Source organism: Xenia sp. Carnegie-2017, unplaced genomic scaffold, assembly GCF_021976095.1.
Source record: "Xenia sp. Carnegie-2017 unplaced genomic scaffold, XeniaSp_v1 HiC_scaffold_24, whole genome shotgun sequence".
In the NCBI taxonomy this organism is placed as follows: domain Eukaryota; kingdom Metazoa; phylum Cnidaria; class Anthozoa; order Malacalcyonacea; family Xeniidae; genus Xenia; species Xenia sp. Carnegie-2017.
The window spans coordinates 4,947,737-4,971,637 of NW_025813487.1; the positions used below are offsets into that span (position 1 = coordinate 4,947,737).

Consider the following 23,901-nt stretch of genomic DNA (forward strand, 5'->3'; position numbering starts at 1 on the left):
CATGTGTGCGTGTCAAAGTATATAAAAAACATTGATTTCAAAAGAATACGGCAAAACACGTATGTAAATATACTTGCCCTGCCAATTGTCGCGATGCTTCATTACTTTTAGATCATACGAAGTCATTCACCACGTATTAATTCAAAAAACAAACGTTTTTTTCTTTCTTTATAACAAATTAAAGGTGATACTACATCCAGATCCAGACAAATACATCGATCAGTTGTTGACTATCAGTACACGAGTACACCTGCCTTCACGAATCACTGCCCCCCTCCTTGTCTCGCTCTTTGTAATGGAAATCGAACAGGAATTTGCTTTCAAGGCTTGCGAAATGTTTCAAAGTTATTTTTCGCACATGTGAAAATAGCAAAGAAATCAACATGTCGTAAAGACTACAATGTTTTTCATTCAAAAACAAGTTTCAAGTTACAGCTTTTACATGATTATACAACAATCTGAATAAATGCGAGACAGCTGACTACGCTGTCGTCCGTTGTTTTGTCGTTGCTAGGCAACAATGACCTGTCGTAGTGTGTATAAACAATTCGACGATCGCCATTTGCCGCTTTTCGTTCGTTTTACAAATAGAAGAGAAGCGTGAAGTTGTAGTCGTGTTTCTGCTCTTTTGTGCACACATTTTACCAAAGGAAAACCTAATAATGCAAGAGGTTTGTGTGGGAGAAGGCTTGCTTCCTACTATTTTAAATGCAAGTCATGTTTCAAACGTGTAATGTAAGAGTCTGATATTTTGGTCACTGTAGCCTTGACTGCCTTACAAGTAAAAGCGAAACTTATCATTCTTAATTTGTACGATCGAAGACTTGAAATGTTTCGGAGCTCATTGCGTTTTGCTTGGTTTTAGTGATGGCTTTCGTAAATTCTTTGGATTACACAAGAACTACAAAGAAATCGGGCTTCAAGTCGATCGACTTGGCTAAAGTGGATTGAATAGTATCCTTGTTAAACAAACAATGAAAAGGTATCAAACTATCAAAAATCTTGGCGATGGAACCTACGGTTCTGTGAGTTTGGCCAGGAATTGTGAAACGGAGAGAACGTCGCCATAAAACGGTACGTATTTTCATTATTTTGAGTACAAACGTTCCACGCTAAAAATATACCAAGACGTGCGCGTAAATGATTGAGTTTCTACCTGTCATTGCTAAGAAGATAAGTTGTTACAACTTGGCAGAGGAATATAAGTTTTTCCCACCTTGTTGTCGATAATTTGTTATGCACTTTGTGCAGCTTATTTAAAACTTAACAACGTCTATTTGTCAAATAGTTAAGTGCTATCGTCTACTGTTAAATGTAGCGCTGTAATATCGAGTAGCCGTGTATGTAAATAGCTCGTATTGTTTTAATACATTGAAGGCCTGACAGCTCATCGACAGATCGTTGGTTGCGAGAAAGGAACGAGGCTTCGTTAAAGGAGTTTATGCGTGAAATAAAATCACTTTAAGTGCATTATAAGTTATAAGCATTTTAAGTGAAAATTACCTCAAATGATTAATTGATTACATAGAGTCGAAGAACTGTCGCAATTCTCATTGGTTAGTGAGACATACGACGTATCTTGAACTCAGGGAAAATCGAGTAATCGACATACGAGTAAACAAATCTAGATCAAATGCTGTTGCATTATCATTTTTAAAGGCATTCATGTTTGTGTCAATGTTCTTAATATTTAAACAAATTCAAAACCTTTACATTGTTTGTGATTGAAGCAAATTTCTGATTACCGCTAAGGAAAATCCGACCTGGGTCATTTCATATATGCATGAAACAACATCAAGAAAGTTGATCAAATTGTACTGTATGTAAACAGTTTTTATTTCAAACTAAACTTCGCTTTCTTTTATATTATGTAATGATGAAAGTGTCCAAAAAATTACTTTGATTTGGTGCTGTAATACCCTTGCTCCAATCTGAAACATCATGTATTTGCCATTTCTATGAAGATTCACATCTTGGCCATTTTGCATGGCCTTTGGGTGAACTCACTGACTACATCGCTCAGACCGCAGTCTTTGCTTTGTTATTTAAAATTGTCTAACTACGACTGTAAGTTTCTTTGTTATTTTCAGAATGAAAAGGAAATATTACTCATGGGAAGAATGTGTTAATTTACGGGAAGTGAAATCGTTGCGGAAACTGAATCATGCGAACGTTGTAAAGTTGAAAGAAGTCATTCGCGAAAATGATCAATTGTATTTTGTTTTTGAATACATGAGGGAAAATCTTTACCAGATGATCAAAAACAGGTAGAAATATGTTTCTCCTCTCTATAGCAACGCTAAAAATATACGTAAGGAGTCGTATTTCAAGTGTAATTTTAGAAATGAGCGAGTTCTAGAAGGAAAAAAAATTGACCAAATTAATTTTTATCGTTTTCCTCGTAAAGCCAAAGATTGAAGTTTTTTAACCTCATACCCAGTCCCAAAAAGTATGCATTAGCTATATTTCATCACATTTTTCTCTTTCTCAACAAATAGAGATCGTTATCTGCCGGAGCAGACCGTAAGAAACATTATGTATCAGATTTTACAAGGAGTAACTTTTATGCATAAACATGGTAAGTTTCAAGAGGAACTGTTTAGATTCTGTGGGAATATTTTGTTTATCGTTTGTGGTTTGCGACGGGCGCGCTTTGTGTTGAACAAATAAAGTGCATCTGGCTATTTTTAACAGAAACAAACAAAAATATACGAAGCTTTTTGAGTGAAAAGCCGAAAAACGGATCTTGGTGATGTAGAAACCTATTCTACATTGCACCTGTTACGTAGTGTCCTAGTTTCAAATAAACTTTTATGTGTAATTAACTGATAAAGTGTGACAGATGATGGGTACTTTATGTTGTAATTACTGAAACGTTCTTCAAATGGTTTGAGTTTCGTTTTTTTCAATGATCATATAAATTATTTGCGAAAATTGCAACATTGTAAGAAATTTTTGCTTTTTCCGCTGCTAAATCGAAATCAAAGACGTTAATTAAAACGCATTTAAATATGTTGTTTATAATTGTTCCGTTCGTGTAGACGAAATGTCTGCTGATCGTAAAGATGATATCGCTTTCGTAGCATAAGATATGAAAAATAAACTTTCCTAACAAATACCAATATGGCGATTAAAAGAAACAAACAATAATTGTAATGTAGACGTTACAAAATTCGAATACAAAATTATTCAAAGAATTTCTTTTGTTTTTCCATAGCCATATATGTCATGCATTTTGTTCTAATTTTTCTTTTCTCTTTTCACAATATTTAGCTATGTTTTGATGAAACACCCACAGTCTCAATTTACGCACTCTTTGTCTTAAACTTACCATTATGAAATACTTAGAAATACTTAGTCTGTCGCTAAGTATTTCTATTCAACTAAACAACCTCCTCCGTACTTGCCCCCAGTTCCCCACGCGTATAAGCAAAGTCGTAAAATTTTAAAACTCCGCCGTATTCAAGTTTTAATGATATGTTTTTAACTAACGATATCCATCTCTACCTGTACGCAGGTTACTTTCATCGTGACATCAAACCTGAGAATTTGTTATGCAGCGGGCCTGAACAAGTAAAGATTGCCGATTTCGGATTAGCAAGAGAGATCAGATCTCGACCACCATTTACAGACTACGTATCAACTAGATGGTAAAAATTTCTTATTTTTCCGTCTCTAAGCAACATGAATAAATGGAATTTTTTTTGAAAAATTTCCTTATCCATAATAGAATAGACATTTTGCCGTGGTGACGAATCTGAAATTGTTTTAAAGATCGCAATTGCCATGGTGATTGGCAGAAATGACGTAATACTTCTGAAAAGAACTGTTTACAATGTGAATACTATTATCAGACGTTGACACCTGAGGAGTGTTCTGACGAAATGCGTCGTGTCTTTAATCTTTAAAGCAATTCATTTCAGAGCTATTTAGTTATTTGGGCCATTCACCATGGCATTTAGTACTTTTTAAATAATTTATCAGTAATCCCAAAAGTAAATCGCCAAATCTGAGCCAATCTGCACGTAATCTAATCCTATTTAAGCTGGTTATCGATCCTATTAAAGCTCCTTAATCCATTTGGGAGGTTGGAGACGAGAAAGACAATACAAATCTGTGCCAATCTGTACGTAATCCAATCTTAAGTTGGTTGTTAATCCTATTAAAGCTCCTTAATCCATTTGAGAGATTAGAGTCGTAAAAGACAATATTTTTCAGTTATACAATCACACCATCCACAATTCTTAACAGGTATCGTGCACCGGAAGTGTTGCTAAGATCAACCAATTACAGCTCGCCTATCGATATATGGGCATGCGGTTGCATCATGGCGGAAATCTACACCTTACGACCGCTGTTTCCTGGCAACAGCGAAATTGATGAAATATACAAGATCTGTTCGGTTTTAGGAACGCCCTCCAAGGTGCACAAGGATACATAGTTTGAAGTTTCTTTGATAGCGTTTGAAATCAATTTCAAAATATTTCAAATGTTTTGAGAACCGTCGATTATACCGATTGAATTGGTTTAGGTGATGGCCCTTTGATGACAACATTAACCCTAAGATCAGTACTAATACAACGCTTCATTTGGTTTAGATTATAGTCCTTATGGAAACTTTAATGAAAACACCAATTATAATCCTTTCACTGTTAGCCTTAATTCAAATCTTCATCCAAAATTTCATCATTTTTGCATTGCATGCTTCATATGTAGAGCGTTGAATTGATTGATGTGAGCAACCAGATCATATGTTTAGAACCAGGATTAGGGATTGAGTTTTGAGAAATCTGAGTTCTATAAAATCTTACCAGAGAAAGTACTAACTGCTTAACTTATACAATGTAGGAAAACTGGCCAGAAGGATATAAACTGGCTTCTTCGATGAACTTCAAATTTCCTACAATGGTAAGCATACATGTTTCAAAAAATCGTAAGAAGATTCAATAACTGCTAGGAAAGTCTTCAAATAATGTTATGTAGACCTTTGATTAGTGCTACGAACATCTTTCATCACTGCAAGGATGATCTTTCATTACTGCAAAGAATGTTTATTAAAGACAGCAATAAAGATTTGTATGTAAGTTATTATTGTTCTCTGTTATCCCTATTTGTAGGTCAGTACCCCCTTACGTCAAATCATTCCACATGCGACCACTGAAGGAATTCATTTAATTAAAGACATGTTACTTTGGAACCCACAAAAACGACCAAACGCTGCCCAGAGTCTTCGTTATCCATATTTCATGGTTGGTGTAGATTTACCACAGAATAAACCAAACCCAAAACCTGCCTCCGGAATAAAAATCGATGATATCCGACGAATGAGCGAAACAGGAAAACCTGCTAAACCAATCCCAAAAAAAGCAAATGCTTTAATTGAGAATTATGATTTTGATGCCGAGTCGAATCGACAACGACCGATGAATGACGGTTCTATACGACGCATCACCGATTCCGGGAAACCGGTGAATGCAGTTCAGAAAAAAACGAGTTCAATTTTTGACGATTTTGATCTTGATATGATCAAAGATGATATCCGTAGCAAGAAAACGATTGCTACGAAAAGACAATCGGACAAAGATCGGAGTATTCCGATCAAGAACGTTGAATCCGATAGCTTTTTAGATTATGGAGTTAAGAACTTTAGCAAATCTCGCCGCGATAGCAGTAAACGGATAAGCGGACTAGCAGATGACGAGGATGTAAAAAAAGTAATGAAACCCAAAGATTCGAAACTTTCCTTCTTGGAAAACGTTCCTGGAAATTCCAATAAACAAAATAATCTCAAAGGAAATCACGAACCCACGATTTCGAACAGAAACTTTGGACGTGAAAACTTTCACAGTAATATTGCCAGTAATAGTTTGACCAAAGCGACACAACAGAACGGAAGCACTGTTTTTGGTAATGAAAGAAGAAAATGGCAGACATCGTCAAAATGGTCGAGTAACGAAAACGTCTTTGACGATTTTATGGACGATATTGTAAATACCAATTATAAGACACCGTCAAAGGTAGGAAAATTTTGTTTATACATTGATGTTCAGTTAAAGCATGTGCCCGACTGAAGTTCATTTGTGTTGTGTTATTTTGGTGTTGTTTTCGTTTGTGTTAAATTCATGTTGTTTTGTTTCATGTTGTTTTACTCTGTATTGTTTTCATGTTGTTTTGCTTTGTGTTATTGTCACTTTGGAACAGTTTGGGTGGTCTTCTGTTGTTTTCATGTTGTTTGCCTAGTGTTATTGTCACTTCGGAACAGTTTGGGTGGTCTTCTGTTGTTTTCATGTTGTTTTGCTTTGTGTTATTGTCACTTTGGAACAGTTTGGGTGGTCTTCAGTTGTTTTCATGTTTTTTGCTTTGTGTTATTGTCACTTTGGAACAGTTTGGGTGGTCTTCTGTTGTTTTCATGTTGTTTTGCTTTGCTTTATTGTCACTTTGGAACAGTTTGGGTGGTCTTCTGTTGTTTCATGTTTTTGCTTTGTGTTATTGTCACTTTGGAACAGTTTGGGTGGTCTTCTGTTGTTTTCATGTTGTTTTGCTTTGTGTTATTGTCACTTTGGAACAGTTTGGGTGGTCTTCTGTTGTTTTCATGTTGTTTTGCTTTGTGTTATTGTCACTTTGGAACAGTTTGGGTGGTCTCTGTTGTTTTCATGTGTTTTGTTTTGTGTTATTGTCACTTTGGAACAGTTTGGGTGGTCTTCTGTTGTTTTCATGTTGTTTTGCTTTGTGTTATTGTCACTTTGGAACAGTTTGGGTGGTCTTCTGTTGTTTTCATGTGTTTTGCTTTGTGTTATTGTCACTTTGGAACAGTTTGGGTGGTCTTCTGTTGTTTTCATGTGTTTGCTTTGTGTTATTGTCACTTTGGAACAGTTTGGGTGGTCTCTGTTGTTTTCATGTGTTTTGCTTTGTGTTATTGTCACTTTGGAACAGTTTGGGTGGTCTTCTGTTGTTTTCATGTGTTTTGCTTTGTGTTATTGTCACTTTGGAACAGTTTGGGTGGTCTTCTGTTGTTTTCATGTGTTTTGCTTTGTGTTATTGTCACTTTGGAACAGTTTGGGTGGTCTTCTGTTGTTTTCATGTTTTTTGCTTTGTGTTATTTTTATGTTGTGTTGCTGTGTGTTATTTTAATGTTTCTCTTCTGTTTTGGAATAATTTTGGTTTACAAATTCTCTCCTCCCCCGAGTCCCTACCACACAATCTCCGCTTACTGCGTTGTGCTCTTAGAGTTCTATATTTTTGCAGAGTCAAGCAAAAAAACGTCGCGATAGTCACTTCGAAAAGTAAGTATTTTTCGCCGTATTTTTTCCTTCCGTATTTCCGTGTGAAAGTAAACAAACTTTGTTGACTTTCAGTGTTTTTGGTGGTACTTCGCTCAAAGAAACCGAATCACACCGCCGAAATCTCCCCAGCGCTAAAGAGCATTACATGAGGCAAGCGAGATACTTCCCCGGTCAAAGTCCGGCCTCAGCTGCCGGGAGCAAATTGCCGGTAACTAAACGATCTTCAATCGGAATGGGTTTAAGTCCATCCTACCTTTCACAGTTTCATAATCAGTCGAGACTTGGTGGCGGCATCTCACTTGCTGGAACTTCCGGTACTTCTGTAGGTACGTCATTTCCGTGAAAGTGTCTGCTAACATCATCGTGAAATTCTGTAAAATATCGAACATTAGAAATGTTTAAGATTAATTAGAATCACTTTCTTTTCCTTTTCTACATTATTGTGAATGCGTACTCCTTCTCAAACTAACATCAACTCGTCATTTTTCTTGACGAGTTTAGTTTGGGTGTGCGCAAAAATTCTTATATCACAATTGGTCTTGTTCAAAATTCACTTGCATCATCTTTTCAACAACTACGTCGTCGGTTAAACTCCAAAATTGGGTTCAAAGACTCCAAGGTGAACGGAATTATCCTTTAATGACTAACATTTTTCTATCGTTGTAGGGGTGGGAGGCTATTGGAAACCGTCTTTAGGTCGACAACCAAGCGGACCTGTGTACCAGCCACCTGGTGCAGCCAAGCCTGGAAAAGTTGGCGGCGCAGTACATGGTCGAACAGACTGGAGTCTAAAGTAACTCATTTTTTTCCCTTTGTTTACATTATAGTTAAATGGATAAAACCTTGTTATAGAATGTGCTTATTGAAATACATTTGTGTATATTATTATTCCGAATATCGACTTCAAATTGTAAAGCCATGTCTATTAGGGGAGGTGGTGCAGGCAAAAGAGACGATTTTTTCCCGGCTCACGGCGGAATGCGGTGTCTTAAATTGCTGAAGAGAGCTATGGGTATGAAAAGAGCCATGTACCCCCCCCCATAAAAGGAATTTGTCAGGGACAAAAAATGTCTCTAGTAGACATTCTGTGACACTGTTTGAGTAAAAAAAATTTTAAAAACTTTCTCGTTTTCCTTTTAGGTATGGTGGTGGTCGATAATTCCAATCTCAGCGGAATGACTCGTATAGAGACATGTCAATAACTTACTTCAATTCACTTGTACAAATACGTCATATAAATATAAATATAAATGATCACCACACATGACGAGCGAGTTGAACGCTGACTGCCCATCCACATTTCAAACTGACATTGTTAGAAAGTAAATATAGTCTATTTATATTTATTTATTTATTGCATATCCCGCGTTGGTTGCAATAAATGGTTTGGATGGATAGTCATTGACACTATCCCCAGTCCATTTTAATCACCACCCAACGTGGCACTTCTTTAGGTAACTTGTCCATTAGTTAAAATGAGTTTTCTACGTCACAATCCAATTTAGTAAAATTACATTGTATTGGATTCAATTATTGAATCATATTAAGAGGTGAAGTGAACATTTCATTTTGACCCGTCATTCCAACTAGCGCTTGCTGTAGAAACGGGGGAGGGACAATTGTCTTCAGGAATAATGGCCAATGATTTACTGCGGGTGGGAAAAAAATTCGTATTAAAAAGACAATTTTCTAGCATTATATTTAAAGCATAGCCAATTGAAAATCAAAAATTTTCAAGCAAGATATCGTTTATAAAAAACAAACAATCAGAAGAGAGAAGAGAGAAGTGCCTGGAGTGCATTGGAGAACTAGAATTTAAATAAAATCGATAACTGAAATAAATTTGAAATTATAATCAGTTTTAAATTGCAAAGAGTTCAAATGGACCTTGCTAAAACAAGTAGTTCCTCCCAAGATTATTAGTCTCTTTGTACGAATTCTTATTTTGCCCAACTTGATTCTTTAAACATTATTTAATACCAATTACTTTTTCTTTAATTCACAACAATATTTATAAGTCTTGCAAAACATCTTGACACTGTTTAAATGTTTTATTTCGTTGCAGCAATACACAGTGTTATGACAGAGAAGCAAAAACTCTTCGATTTCAAAAGTTGTAATTATAATAAAGAATAATTTCGATTCATGTAGGTCTACTCTGCAGCTTTTCAAGGATTGTACTAAATAGTTAACTATCCTATTGTAATATCTTGGTTGAAAAGTTTCCAACTTAAAACAGCATTATATCACACAGATTTAAGTTGAATTCTGTTCTTTTTGTGGTTCACCAAGTTCAAGGTATTTTCTTTACACGTACTCTGTAGAACTGCCAGAATATCTGAATAGACATAAGCCAGTATTGATAAAATTAACCCAAAATTTATCGATAGCCATAGGCCATACTTAAAAACTTTGTTGACTGTTGCCAAGATTCGAGAATAAAGTTTTAACAAGACGTCGGGGTTTTTCTCAGGTCATTGTGTGCATACTTTCTAACACTTGTAGATCTAATTGATAAATATATTTTTATCAAGCTCTTTACGAATACATATACTGATATGCAGAGAGCGAAGTTTGTATATAAACTTTAAGATATTTTATATTTATGGTCCCACTAAGGAAATCCTTCTACTGTTATTTTTAATCGAAATTGTTATTCGAGTATAGTTGAGGTTTCTTTACCGAAGATTTTCTTCGTATAATTGCGTGTGTTCTATAAAACGCTAAAGCATATCTTGGCATCGAAAGCATAATAGTTCTTGAGTTTTAAACACTGGTAGAATTTGATAAGTTTGTTAGAAATCAGGAGGGAGTGAATGGCGAAAAAAATTTCAAAGTGGAAGATTTTCATCCAAAATTTCCTATTCGCCGCCATGTTTTTCCAGGCCCCTTTTCCCCTCCAGGTAATTTAGTAGAACTCAATGATACTAAGCATTTTTTACGAAGGAGATAAATTATTAAAAAATGTTTCGAATGGTTTTATGTTACGTTTTAATTGTGCCAATCAAAGCGATGACGAATAGAAACATAAGCGCTCCCTTGTGGCAAAAAACAATGTTAAAGCCCGTATAAATTAGATCCACTGCATTAAATAAATGCTTTTCTATCATTATGACATCTATAAGCAACTGAGTTCCAAAGTTAGGGATCGCTGTCTATTTATGAATAAGAAAACACAACAGAAAATTTGTCTTTCCACCGTTAAATGCTCTATATATGCTTGCTTTTGGAACATTAATGGCGGACGCTACGCAGTTTTACTTCCGCCGTCCAGACTCTTTTAGTACAGGCTCTGCTCTCAATCTCTGTTGATAATAAAGCACAATCAACATGACGTACATCTCTAGATGTCTTGCCATGTTTACGTTTTGCTGGCAGACAGATTTGTTCGAGTGCATTTACACAATACGAGCAACAACGGTTAACCTCTCTTGGGATCAATCTCCCTGACAGCAAGTCAAGTCATACACCGCAAGTCATAACAACAGGGTGTATCAAAAAAATTCGAATTGAAATTTTGGGTTCAACGACGCAGAATACATTTGACAATGTCGTTTGGTTTTATCACCTTTGTTATCATATGTTAATTTATTTATCTTTCAAATGACATGTTGTACGAATCTTTCAGTTGCAAAATGAGGAGTATTTCTTCTAGATAAAGTTAATAAAATTCACAATTTTCTGCCAATCGGAATTGCAATTTTTTCTTTTAACTTTAGTCCCATAAGGCCTTAAAATGCTAATCATCACTGCAAACTAAACAGGGGCGGAACTAGAGTATGTCAAATCCGTCGCGCGACTGATGTTTGAAATTCAAAAATTATCTATTCATATTAATTAAAAATTCATTAATTATTCTTATTTTCTTATCGCATTTACTTCGTGATAAAAATCCCGCATTATTTATTATTGAAAACTAATGACTAATGCAATGAATATCTCCTTGGTAACCAGATCAGTTTAATTTTAATTGACCTGGAATAACCGACTGATATGCGGGGTGGCTTGACTGGTTCGACTGATAAAGGAGTCTATGAACGCCAGAAACGCTATTTTATTGGTCAATGGGCAGATCAGTGGACGATCTGGAATAATCTCGACCGATAAGCGGGGTGGCCGGACCTATAAGGGAGTCCACTTGCTATCGTGTAATTGGTTCGTTTAAATTTTTGTCTTACTGTGATTGGTATTTATGACACCAAATTTTACCATAATATGTTTTGATTGAATTTTAAAGGCAATTTAATATAACTTGATTACTTCTTTAAAAGAACTTTTTTAGAGATATGTAAATTTTTTTCAATATGCAAAGGACATCGTTATGACATCACATTGCATATTTGGCATTAGAATAGAGAATTTTTCTGACATTAAGCATCAAACTATTTATTTTTGGCGTCTTTACAAATAATTACGTACACGTGTTGTTTATATGGCAAGCGTCACTTCCGGCTAAATGATGCGCTTTGATTGGCTCAGAAACATTTTTGCCGGTCAATTATTTTCCCGTTATCGATTATGGTCCAAAACGCGTAATTTTACAGTGAAATGTAATCAAACTGTTTAAAGTAAACAGCAAAACCCAAAGTAAACAAAACAAAAAAACATTTACGAATGTGATTCGAAGGTAAAACACTTGGAAAACAGTTAAACTATCCAGACGATAAAATTTGAAACGATTTATATTTTATGGACGAAAACTAGAAAAGTAAAAGCCAACCCGTAAAAACAGCAAGGACGAGAAAGATGCCATATAATAAACCTTTTATAATCTCCGCTTTCTCGGTCTTTACTGAGAAATATCGGACCTCTGTCTGTGTACAAACCTCGTCCTACAGGCTCGGTCTGCACAAAAACACCTCGGTCCGTTATTTCTTCGTAAAGACCTCGCGATCGGTCATTAAGGGCTTAATAAAACATTTTAAGGATATAAAAATTGATGATTTTTAAATTTTCATTATACTCTGTGATGTCATAACAATGTCATTTGCATAAAAAAGGAATATCCCTTGAAAAAAGTACAATAATTTAATTTTTCTAAAGAGGTTATCAAGTTATTTTACATGCTCTTCCCAATGCAATTGAAAATAAATTATTACAAAATTTCTTGTCGTGAACACTTTTAGGAAATTATTAATAGTCAATTCTATAAACTCTTTGAAAAACAAAAATTTAATGAAGCATTCCTGGATAATTTTATGTCATATTTACAAAAAATATATAGGTTGTAATTCATATCGTACACTAATTAAAAGCCACTCCATCAGATTCTTTCAACATATTTATAAAAAAAAAAATTCATGAGACATTCGCCAAAATGTTAAATACTTTTTCTGAGTAAATTAATGTTGAAGATATTAATGCTCAAAGCGGATAACTCGCATTTGTCATAAAATTTACATCTTTAAAATAAAATTATTTTATATATATTTAGTCCTAAATGCGCGTTTCTATATTACACAAGTGTACACATTCAGATGTTTGTCACTTTAATGCAGCTAGCAAAGAAGAAAGATGTAATGGATCTCCATAACAAAAATTCAATCTCTTGCACGTGCAACAATGGGAAAGTACTTAATGTTATATATGATGTTGATAACAGTGCATTGGGAATCGAACCCAAAGACTGAACTGTACCGCTCTTTAAAGATAACCGAACCGGGCTGTTTTTTCAGATAGTTCAGAAAATTCTGGCTATTGAATATATTTTGGATTTTATATAGTTTCAAAATTTGATCTTTGTAGAATTTTTAGGCTCAAAGTTGGCAAGTTATTGCTTCGTAATAGAAAAAAACTGGTCAAAAGCCTTGTCGTTCAAATACACTTCACAATTTATTGTCACAAACAATAAACAATTGTCAGCTTTTTTATACTGCCGGTTCAACATTTAACTGCTAAAAAAGCGTAAGTGCTTACACATGACGCTGGTGTTTTACGGAATGTGAAAACGGCTGTAAACGTATATTATAGACTCTAAGCTAAGAATATATAAACTTCGAATTGAATTTTTGGTTCCATGGTTGTTTATAATATGAAGTAGTACAAGTTTAGTCTCACACCAAGGTCACTGTTTTTTTTGAAGACTTAACCGAAATAAAAAATCCCTAATGGAAAACCTGAACGGTATAAACTAAAACCGAACACAAAGGCACGAGAATTTGGAGAATACTGAACAGGAAAAAACCACCAGGGATTTCAGCCGAAGTTCCGCGCACCGGGGGACCCTCTAGAAACAATAAACTTTACATACCTTTGAAACGATGAAAATAGCCAAAAAATAGAAGAAACCGTCAAAACACGCACTCAAGTCCAAAAACTTTTTTAGTCTTTTTTTAAGACTCGCCATTTTATCGTACATATGTATTAAGCCATAGTAAACCGACAACCGAACTGAACAATTTTCTTGTTTGCACGAGAAAATTGTATAGTTGATGGGAATTTCTTGCAACGTGTGTTATTTTTATCTAATCCACAACCAACTCAGTCGCACCTAGCGCCACCTAAGCGTCCCTATTTTGCACCGTTTAATTCAGTGCTTTGCGCGCCCGGTGCCACTTAAGCTTAAAACTGGAGCAAGCGCTGACTGTATGACAAGGATTAGATTATAGGACTTCAAGATAGTTTGTACGGACAGACGTAATTTAATGTTCTTTGAAAATATCAATTTATTTTCAAGACAAAATTTTAACATCAACTACTTGAAGAAACACATGTTAAGTTTGGTTAACGAGGAAGTGGCGATAGTTGCCGGCAGCATATATATATAAGCCGGCAGCGCTTGATTTAAATTATGTTTTAGTTTGACGATTATCACATAGTTGACTTTAATAGGAACGCGACTGGTGTACATGGAAACCTTCATGTAACTTTTAAGTAAAATATGTGACAACATCTACGGGTTGTTATCATAATAACCATTATAAAAAACAAAACAATGTAACTTTTATCAAAACGATGTTTTCTTTTAGGTTATTGTGAAGTCATTCCGCATACATAGACCTGGTGTACTAATTTAGTTAAATGCCCGCTTTCGCTGTGGCTCTTGCAGCATTGAAATTCCCAGGAATGAAGTTTTCTTTAATAGAAATCAACATATCCCTTTACTCATTTACAGTACTTGCCACGCCGCCCCTAAACTGTAAATGTCTCAACAAAATAAATACTTTTCTCGAGTATCTATTTGTCCAATTAGGAATGACTGACAAGATTGAAAGTTTTCTTTCAACCACTTAAAATTCAGTCATTTCTCTTGATGTTGAGGTTTATCCTTTAAATTTAAAGGTACCAAAACCCCACGCTCGTCATCTGAACGTAGCAACTCCCCGACGAAAACTACAGCGCACGCCTAAGCTATCTAAAACTTCCTACCTGCGCATGACACCGGAATTCCGCCCTGAAAAGGAATGCCCCTTGAAGGAGGTAACCCATCATGCCCTTAACTTAACCTAACCTAGTGCATGTTGCACCTACGGATGACCTCCAACAGGGGTGGGTTGAACTACTCATGCATTATAGGGGATCCAAGAGTGCCTTAATAGTCACTGTAGAAAGCCGTTCATGAAATTGGCCAACTACAACGACTGCATGCTCTTACCGTACTAGGGGAGAGATATGTTTTCTTTCCACCAAAACCACCATCTTTCCTCGGTCTTCAATAGGTCTTGCTCGCTTGATCCAGTCTTCAAAGGTCTTCTTACAGATGCGATTTGCATCCTCTACGCTAAGGTACCATTTGTACCCACTAACCCCAAGTTGAAGTTGCCTTTCTTTGGCCAAACTTCACTTGCATTTCCGATTCTAAGCTATGGTCCTGTCTATCCTTCTGCGAAGCAACAGCCGCTGCGAGCATGCGTAGCTCCTTAAATCAGTATATTCACACAGAGGTATTTCGAAGGTAAATTATATAGAATAAACGCAATTGCATATCAGTCACAGACTTGAAACAGTTGATACAACTTCGCACTTACTAATATACAAATTTTAACACTTAAGCAACACCAAAAAACACAATTGGATTATTTCAACCATAAGAACACTTTTTTTGCCTCTTAATCAAGACTATTTTTGAAAATGCAGATACAAATTTCTTTAAATATGTTTATTTGCTCTCCTGCATTAAGAAAAATCGCCTTACAGTGGAATATACTGAGCACCAGGATTTGTTGTGGCTATTGCTCGAATTTTATTGAAGATATGACCTGTTAACAGGCTTAACTAAGTAAAAGATGTATTATTATTACACTCACGGTTTTCGACGAATCCTTGGCAGTTCGACGAGAGACTCTTATTAACGACGAATCCCTTGCCAATGATGAAGGTGAGATGATCGGACGCTGAGCACGGACAGCCACAAAAAAGCCCAAAATAATATTTTGAAAAATTAGAAAATTGATGGTGAAACCATCGTATCCAATTTTCAGGCTACCTGACAAACATTTCCGGTTTCATGTCGACGACGGCAAGCAGAGAAGCAAGATTGGCCATTTCTTACAACTGTGTATGTCGTCTACGGCATAAAATCGGAAATATCGACAGTCAGTCGGAAAACTAGGATTTTTGGGTTTTGTATTTTCATTTTACAGAAATTCCATGTTTTTAATACCAAAAATTTTTAATTCAAAAATGTTGAAATTTGGGCGTTCCACGTGTATTAGAAACGGCCATAATATTGATTTTTCCATGTAAACAGATGTTAGGCTGATGGATGGATTGCTCAAGAATAGTGTTTCGTGTTTGCATTCTTTGTAGAGATGGCCTTTAGGACAACAGACGTCACGAATCTTTCAGCTTCATCAAATATATTGTCCATTTTGACCATTGTTCAGAGGATTTCATCAAAGTATATTGTTCATTTTTGATCATTGTTGAGAGGGCTTCATTAAGGTATATTGTTCATTCTTGATCATTGTTCAGAGGATTTCATTAAAGTATATTGTTTAATCTTCATCATTGTTCAGAGGACTTCGTCAAAGTATATTTTCATTTATGGTCATTGTTCAGAAAACTTCATCATTCTTGATCATTTTCCCAACGTGATCACTGTTCAGAGGAAGGATATTTCATTAAAGTATATTGTCCACTCTTGTTCAGAAGCTTTCTACATAGAATAAAATTGAAGCCAATGTCAGTTCACGCTATACTTCCATAAATGACAAACATTGATAGCATAAAGTAAATGGTTTGAACCCATTTACAAACATGTAATGATAGCATACTTACATTGAACATTTTAATCATTTGTAAAGTACTCCATGAGAAAAAGCATTTCAACCGAATAACAGATTTGTATTGCACAAATTGTTTATTCTTATGTTTAGATGGGCGTCGAAGGAATGGTCAACTACAGCCACAATTGTCTTCAACCGCCGTGAACAATGACCACTTTCTTCAATTATCGGATCTACCATTATGGTGAATACACCAACATTTGTTCGTTGTTTCTCAATCTCATTTGATGACTATTTGTCGTTTGAGAGAAGAACGTTCGTGTCTAAAATCAAGCATAGAGGAAACATAAGTTAGCTACAAAGAGGACAACTTTATGGAAAGGCCGCACCGCACTTTGCATGAATGAACATCACAAGCAGTGTCCAAATTCAATGTATATTTAGTGAAAAAGAACATGAAAGAACACACTTACCTGAACATTTTTTAAAGCACTTTAAGAGATACTTAACCGATCGATAATTTCAACTTCGGCTAACTATTCTTCGTGCATCTACCGACTTACACGTTTAAATGGCATGTTCTTTCGTAGTCTTAAACTATGGCCCAAGTTTCATGTGCGTGTTGTGTTCTGATTGGTCAGTGACTAGGTGTGTCGTAAGCATTTTGTGTTCTGATTGGTCATTTGCTAGGTGTGTCGTCAATTGTACATTATGCCTATGCAGAGTGCCTCAAAAAAGTTGTTCATCTTTGAAACCAGCCGAGATATAGAATTTGCATGATTCATCATTTAGAAATAATTAATCCACATTAAGCGGTAAATGCAATTGAATACAATATAAAGAATTACGTATTCTGGACTTGAAATTCAGCCATGTCGGTAGTGTTATACAAAAAAACATTTTATCAGTGTTATTGTTGGCACCATCCGACGTGCGCGAGCAACATTTTTTGTAAATCTCAAGAGAATGATTGCAAGTCAAGAATATTTCAGCTACTTTAAATAGCAAATCCCAAACATTTAGGCATCTCTTGGTGAGCAACTACAGTTGAATCATGCTAATTCTAAATATCGACTGCTATTAAAAATGATTTGAAAAACCCTGAAGTTTGTTAATTGCATCTCACATTAACGATAACATTTAATTCCTTTTGATTAACATTCTACAAGGTGTACATAAAAAATAGTTTTTGGCAATTAAGGCCCCGTTTACACTATACCGGATTGCTATTGTAGCAGGTTGAATATTCTTTATATTAAAAGGCAGTGAAATTGCTCAACGTCAGAAACACAATCAACTAGAATAAATGTATCAGCTTAATAAGCTTTTACTCCGAACAATTAACCCTTTAAAGCAAATGAAGATGTCGTGATGAGCGAATCCGGAATAGTGTGAATGCAGCCTAAACTCTTGTAAAATTTCAAAGGCCGATCACTGTGCTAATATCAAACGTGCATTATATTTCCAATGGGGGAAAGATTTTGTGCTTGCATCAACGTACTAGTAGTTTCGTATGGTATTCACACCTCCATGTGTGTCTCATGAAGCCAGCAGAGATTGGAGGTGTGGTTCTGAGAGTTCAACATCGACGTTCACGACTACAACGTGATGATCCAGGCGCAGGGGATCAACGTACTAACAATATCTTATGTACCTTTGGGCTTGGTGACATACATTGAAATTATACAAAAGTCTTCAAAGGTAAATGAAGGCTGACCAGCTAGTTTTGCAAACATAAATTTAAACCTAAAAACTCAAAGGAATGAATCGGACAGAAAAATATTATTACAATGCATTGTTCTATTTTCCATTCAACTATCAGCCGGTATTATATGTTGTCTCTTTTAAAGAATTTTTAATCTTCATGCAACAATACATTTTCAAGGTAACTATTTGTTCCGAATCTTTCCAAATTTTACCACTTCAAATCTTCACTTGAAATCTTACCAATTTTCAAATCTTACCCTCTTCACTACTCAAGAGTCGTTGCATACTCTCAACATTTCATTTATTATATGTAATCTTCTTTTCGAAAATTCATGAACAAAAAAAAATTAAAAAATGAAATGACATCAAACGCTCTCATGGTGACCCCAGTCGACAAAATTCAACGCTATTTACAATAAAAACTTTAAATAAATGCGCATTCCTTTCTCCTCTCTCAACAATTCTTGGTTTAAAGTAAATGGTTTGAGCCCGGGAGTATCGTTACTTGTTTGTAAATGTAGATCGTCCTGGTTAACGGCTAAACTGACGTTTACTCCTCATTTGACTCTGAAGATGACTACCGCTAGGGTTGTCGAAACGTCAGTAAACAACAACAAAAATAGTCCTTCTCAGGACTATACCAACCTGGACGATCTACATTTACAAACATGTAATTCTTGGTTTGCAAGGTACGTCATAGCCGCCATGTTGGATGATTTTAACAAACATGGCGAGCATTCTATTGTTCTCTAACTCCCAATGGGATTGTTGCAACCCACCAATTGTAACAGCCCCTACACGTAGCTGCAACAAAAAAAATTAAAATATTATTCGATTCTGTAATCTAATATTATCTTTTCGGTATTTTAAATGTCGTTAATGTTGACTTTTATACTAATGAAAAATGTCCTTTATGTTCTCAATGCGTTTTGTATTAAATCTTTGAAATAAATATCTTAGTATAAAAACACTTTAAATTTAAAACTAATTTTCACTAGAAGGTCGAAATTCTTGCGTGAGACCAAGAAATGCTCGAGAATGTTCCAAGAGGGGAACGTCTCTCAAAGTTTCCAACAACTTGAGGAGGTATTACGTCACTAGAAGGTCGAAATTCTTGCGTGAGACCAAGAAATGCTCGAGAATGTTCCAAGAGGGGAACGTCTCTCAAAGTATCCAACACCTTGAGGAGGTATTACGTCACTAGAAGGTCGAAATTCTTGCGTGAGACCAAGAAATGCTCGAGAATGTTCCAAGATGGGAACGTCTCTCAAAGTTTCCAACACCTTGAGGAGGTAACACGTCACTAGAAGGTCGAAATTCTTGCGTGAGACCAAGAAATGCTCGAGAATGTTCCAAGATGGGAACGTCTCTCAAAGTTTCCAACACCTTGAGGAGGTAACACGTCACTAGAAGGTCGAAATTCTTGCGTGAGACCAAGAAATGCTCGAGAATGTTCCAAGAGGGGAACGTCTCTCAAAGTTTCCAACACCTTGAGGAGGTATTACGTCGCTAGAAGGTCGAAATTCTTGCGTGAGACCAAGAAATGCTCGAGAATGTTCCAAGAGGGGAACGTCTCTCAAAGTTTCCAACACCTTGAGGAGGTATTACGTCACTAGAAGGTCGAAATTCTTGCGTGAGACCAAGAAATGCTCGAGAATGTTCCAAGATGGGAACGTCTCTCAAAGTTTCCAACACCTTGAGGAGGTAACACGTCACTAGAAGTTCGAAATTCTTGCGTGAGACCAAGAAATGCTCGAGAATGTTCCAAGATGGGAACGTCTCTCAAAGTTTCCAACACCTTGAGGAGGTAACACGTCACTAGAAGGTCGAAATTCTTGCGTGAGACCAAGAAATGATCGAAAATGTTCCAAGATGGGAACGTCTCTCAAAGTTTCCAACACCTTGAGGAGGTATTACGTCACTAGAAGGTCGAAATTCTTGCGTGAGACCAAGAAATGCTCGAGAATGTTCCAAGAGGGGAACGTCTCTAAAAGTTTCCAACAACTTGAGGAGGTATTACGTCACTAGAAGGTCGAAATTCTTGCGTGAGACCAAGAAATGCTCGAGAATGTTCCAAGATGGGAACGTCTCTCAAAGTTTCCAACACCTTGAGGAGGTAACACGTCACTAGAAGGTCGAAATTCTTGCGTGAGACCAAGAAATGCTCGAGAATGTTCCAAGAGGGAACGTCTCTCAAAGTTTCCAACACCTTGAGGAGGTAACACGTCACTAGAAGGTCGAAATTCTTGCGTGAGACCAAGAAATGCTCGAGAATGTTCCAAGAGGGGAACGTCTCTCAAAGTTTCCAACAACTTGAGGAGGTATTACGTCAATAGAAGGTCGAAATTCTTGCGTGAGACCAAGAAATGCTCGAGAATGTTCCAAGATGGGAACGTCTCTCAAAGTTTCCAACACCTTGAGGAGGTAACACGTCACTAGAAGGTCGAAATTCTTGCGTGAGACCAAGAAATGCTCGAGAATGTTCCAAGATGGGAACGTCTCTCAAAGTTTCCAACACCTTGAGGAGGTAACACGTCACTAGAAGGTCGAAATTCTTGCGTGAGACCAAGAAATGCTCGAGAATGTTCCAAGAGGGGAACGTCTCTCAAAGTTTCCAACACCTTGAGGAGGTATTACGTCGCTAGAAGGTCGAAATTCTTGCGTGAGACCAAGAAATGCTCGAGAATGTTCCAAGAGGGGAACGTCTCTCAAAGTTTCCAACACCTTGAGGAGGTATTACGTCACTAGAAGGTCGAAATTCTTGCGTGAGACCAAGAAATGCTCGAAATGTTCCAAGATGGGAACGTCTCTCAAAGTTTCCAACACCTTGAGGAGGTAACACGTCACTAGAAGGTCGAAATTCTTGCGTGAGACCAAGAAATGCTCGAGAATGTTCCAAGAGGGGAACGTCTCTCAAAGTTTCCAACACCTTGAGGAGGTATTACGTCACTAGAAGGTCGAAATTCTTGCGTGAGACCAAGAAATGCTCGAAAATGTTCCAAGATGGGAACGTCTCTCAAAGTTTCCAACACCTTGAGGAGGTAACACGTCACTAGAAGGTCGAAATTCTTGCGTGAGACCAAGAAATGCTCGAGAATGTTCCAAGAGGGGAACGTCTCTCAAAGTTTCCAACACCTTGAGGAGGTAACACGTCGCTAGAAGGTCGAAATTCTTGCGTGAGACCAAGAAATGCTCGAGAATGTTCCAAGAGGGGAACGTCTCTCAAAGTTTCCAACAACTTGAGGAGGTATTACGTCAATAGAAGGTCGAAATTCTTGCGTGAGACCAAGAAATGCTCGAGAATGTTCCAAGAGGGGAACGTCTCTCAAAGTTTCCAACACCTTGAGGAGGTAACACGTCGCTAGAAGGTCGAAATTCTTGCGTGAGACCAAGAAATGCTCGAGAATGTTCCAAGAGGGGAACGTCACTCAAAGTATCCAACACCTTGAGGAGGTATTACGTCACTAGAAGGTCGAAATTCTTGCGTGAGACCAAGAAATGCTCGAGAATGTTCCAAGAGGGGAACGTCTCTCAAAGTTTCCAACACCTTGAGGAGGTATTACGTCACTAGAAGGTCGAAATTCTTGCGTGAGACCAAGAAATGCTCGAGAATGTTCCAAGAGGGGAACGTCTCTCAAAGTTTCCAACACCTTGAGGAGGTATTACGTCACTAGAAGGTCGAAATTCTTGCGTGAGACCAAGAAATGCTCGAGAATGTTCCAAGAGGGGAACGTCTCTCAAAGTTTCCAACACCTTGAGGAGGTACGTCACTAGAAGGTCGAAATTCTTGCGTGAGACCAAGAAATGCTCGAGAATGTTCCAAGATGGGAACGTCTCTCAAAGTTTCCAACACCTTGAGGAGGTAACACGTCACTAGAAGGTCGAAATTCTTGCGTGAGACCAAGAAATGCTCGAGAATGTTCCAAGAGGGGAACGTCTCTCAAAGTTTCCAACACCTTGAGGAGGTAACACGTCGCTAGAAGGTCGAAATTCTTGCGTGAGACCAAGAAATGCTCGAGAATGTTCCAAGAGGGGAACGTCTCTCAAAGTTTCCAACACCTTGAGGAGGTATTACGTCACTAGAAGGTCGAAATTCTTGCGTGAGACCAAGAAATGCTCGAGAATGTTCCAAGATGGGAACGTCTCTCAAAGTTTCCAACACCTTGAGGAGGTAACACGTCACTAGAAGGTCGAAATTCTTGCGTGAGACCAAGAAATGCTCGAGAATGTTCCAAGAGGGGAACGTCTCTCAAAGTTTCCAACACCTTGAGGAGGTATTACGTCACTAGAAGGTCGAAATTCTTGCGTGAGACCGAGAAATGCTCGAGAATGTTCCAAGAGGGAACGTCACTCAAAGTTTCCAACACCTTGAGGAGGTATTACGTCACTAGAAGGTCGAAATTCTTGCGTGAGACCAAGAAATGCTCGAGAATGTTCCAAGAGGGGAACGTCTCTCAAAGTTTCCAACACCTTGAGGAGGTATTACGTCACTAGAAGGTCGAAATTCTTGCGTGAGACCAAGAAATGCTCGAGAATGTTCCAAGATGGGAACGTCTCTCAAAGTTTCCAACACCTTGAGGAGGTAACACGTCACTAGAAGGTCGAAATTCTTGCGTGAGACCAAGAAATGCTCGAGAATGTTCCAAGAGGGGAACGTCTCTCAAAGTTTCCAACACCTTGAGGAGGTATTACGTCACTAGAAGGTCGAAATTCTGCGTGAGACCAAGAAATGCTCGAGAATGTTCCAAGAGGGGAACGTCTCTCAAAGTTTCCAACAACTTGAGGAGGTATTACGTCAATAGAAGGTCGAAATTCTTGCGTGAGACCAAGAAATGCTCGAGAATGTTCCAAGAGGGGAACGTCTCAAAAGTTTCCAACACCTTGAGGAGGTATTACGTCACTAGAAGGTCGAAATTCTTGCGTGAGACCAAGAAATGCTCGAGAATGTTCCAAGAGGGGAACGTCACTCAAAGTTTCCAACACCTTGAGGAGGTATTACGTCACTAGAAGGTCGAAATTCTTGCGTGAGACCAAGAAATGCTCGAGAATGTTCCAAGAGGGGAACGTCTCTCAAAGTTTCCAACACCTTGAGGAGGTAACACGTCACTAGAAGGTCGAAATTCTTGCGTGAGACCAAGAAATGCTCGAGAATGTTCCAAGAGGGGAACGTCACTCAAAGTATCCAACACCTTGAGGAGGTATTACGTCACTAGAAGGTCGAAATTCTTGCGTGAGACCAAGAAATGCTCGAGAATGTTCCAAGAGGGGAACGTCACTTAAAGTTTCCAACACCTTGAGGAGGTATTACGTCACTAGAAGGTCGAAATTCGTGCGTGAGACCAAGAAATGCTCGAGAATGTTCCAAGAGGGGAACGTCTCTCAAAGTTTCCAACACCTTGAGGAGGTATTACGTCACTAGAAGGTCGAAATTCTTGCGTGAGACCAAGAAATGCTCGAAAATGTTCCAAGATGGGAACGTCTCTCAAAGTTTCCAACACCTTGAGGAGGTAACACGTCACTAGAAGGTCGAAATTCTTGCGTGAGACCAAGAAATGCTCGAGAATGTTCCAAGAGGGGAACGTCTCTCAAAGTTTCCAACACCTTGAGGAGGTAACACGTCGCTAGAAGGTCGAAATTCTTGCGTGAGACCAAGAAATGCTCGAGAATGTTCCAAGAGGGGAACGTCTCTCAAAGTTTCCAACAACTTGAGGAGGTATTACGTCAATAGAAGGTCGAAATTCTTG

General features: G+C 37.4%; 1 protein-coding gene across 1 annotated transcript; it reads left to right on the forward strand.

Annotated features, from left to right (window-relative positions):
• Nucleotides 1–714: 714 nt before the first annotated feature.
• LOC124451084 (serine/threonine-protein kinase ICK-like) lies at nucleotides 715–8,830 on the forward strand. The gene is given in 12 exon segments (XM_047001714.1): nucleotides 715–1,047; nucleotides 1,050–1,074; nucleotides 2,091–2,267; nucleotides 2,499–2,578; nucleotides 3,518–3,650; nucleotides 4,252–4,423; nucleotides 4,849–4,908; nucleotides 5,118–6,017; nucleotides 7,246–7,283; nucleotides 7,356–7,609; nucleotides 7,950–8,076; nucleotides 8,424–8,830. Coding segments are annotated over 12 exon segments (2,058 nt in total). The 5' UTR covers nucleotides 715–974; the 3' UTR covers nucleotides 8,443–8,830.
• The last annotated feature ends 15,071 nt before the right edge of the window (nucleotides 8,831–23,901 follow it).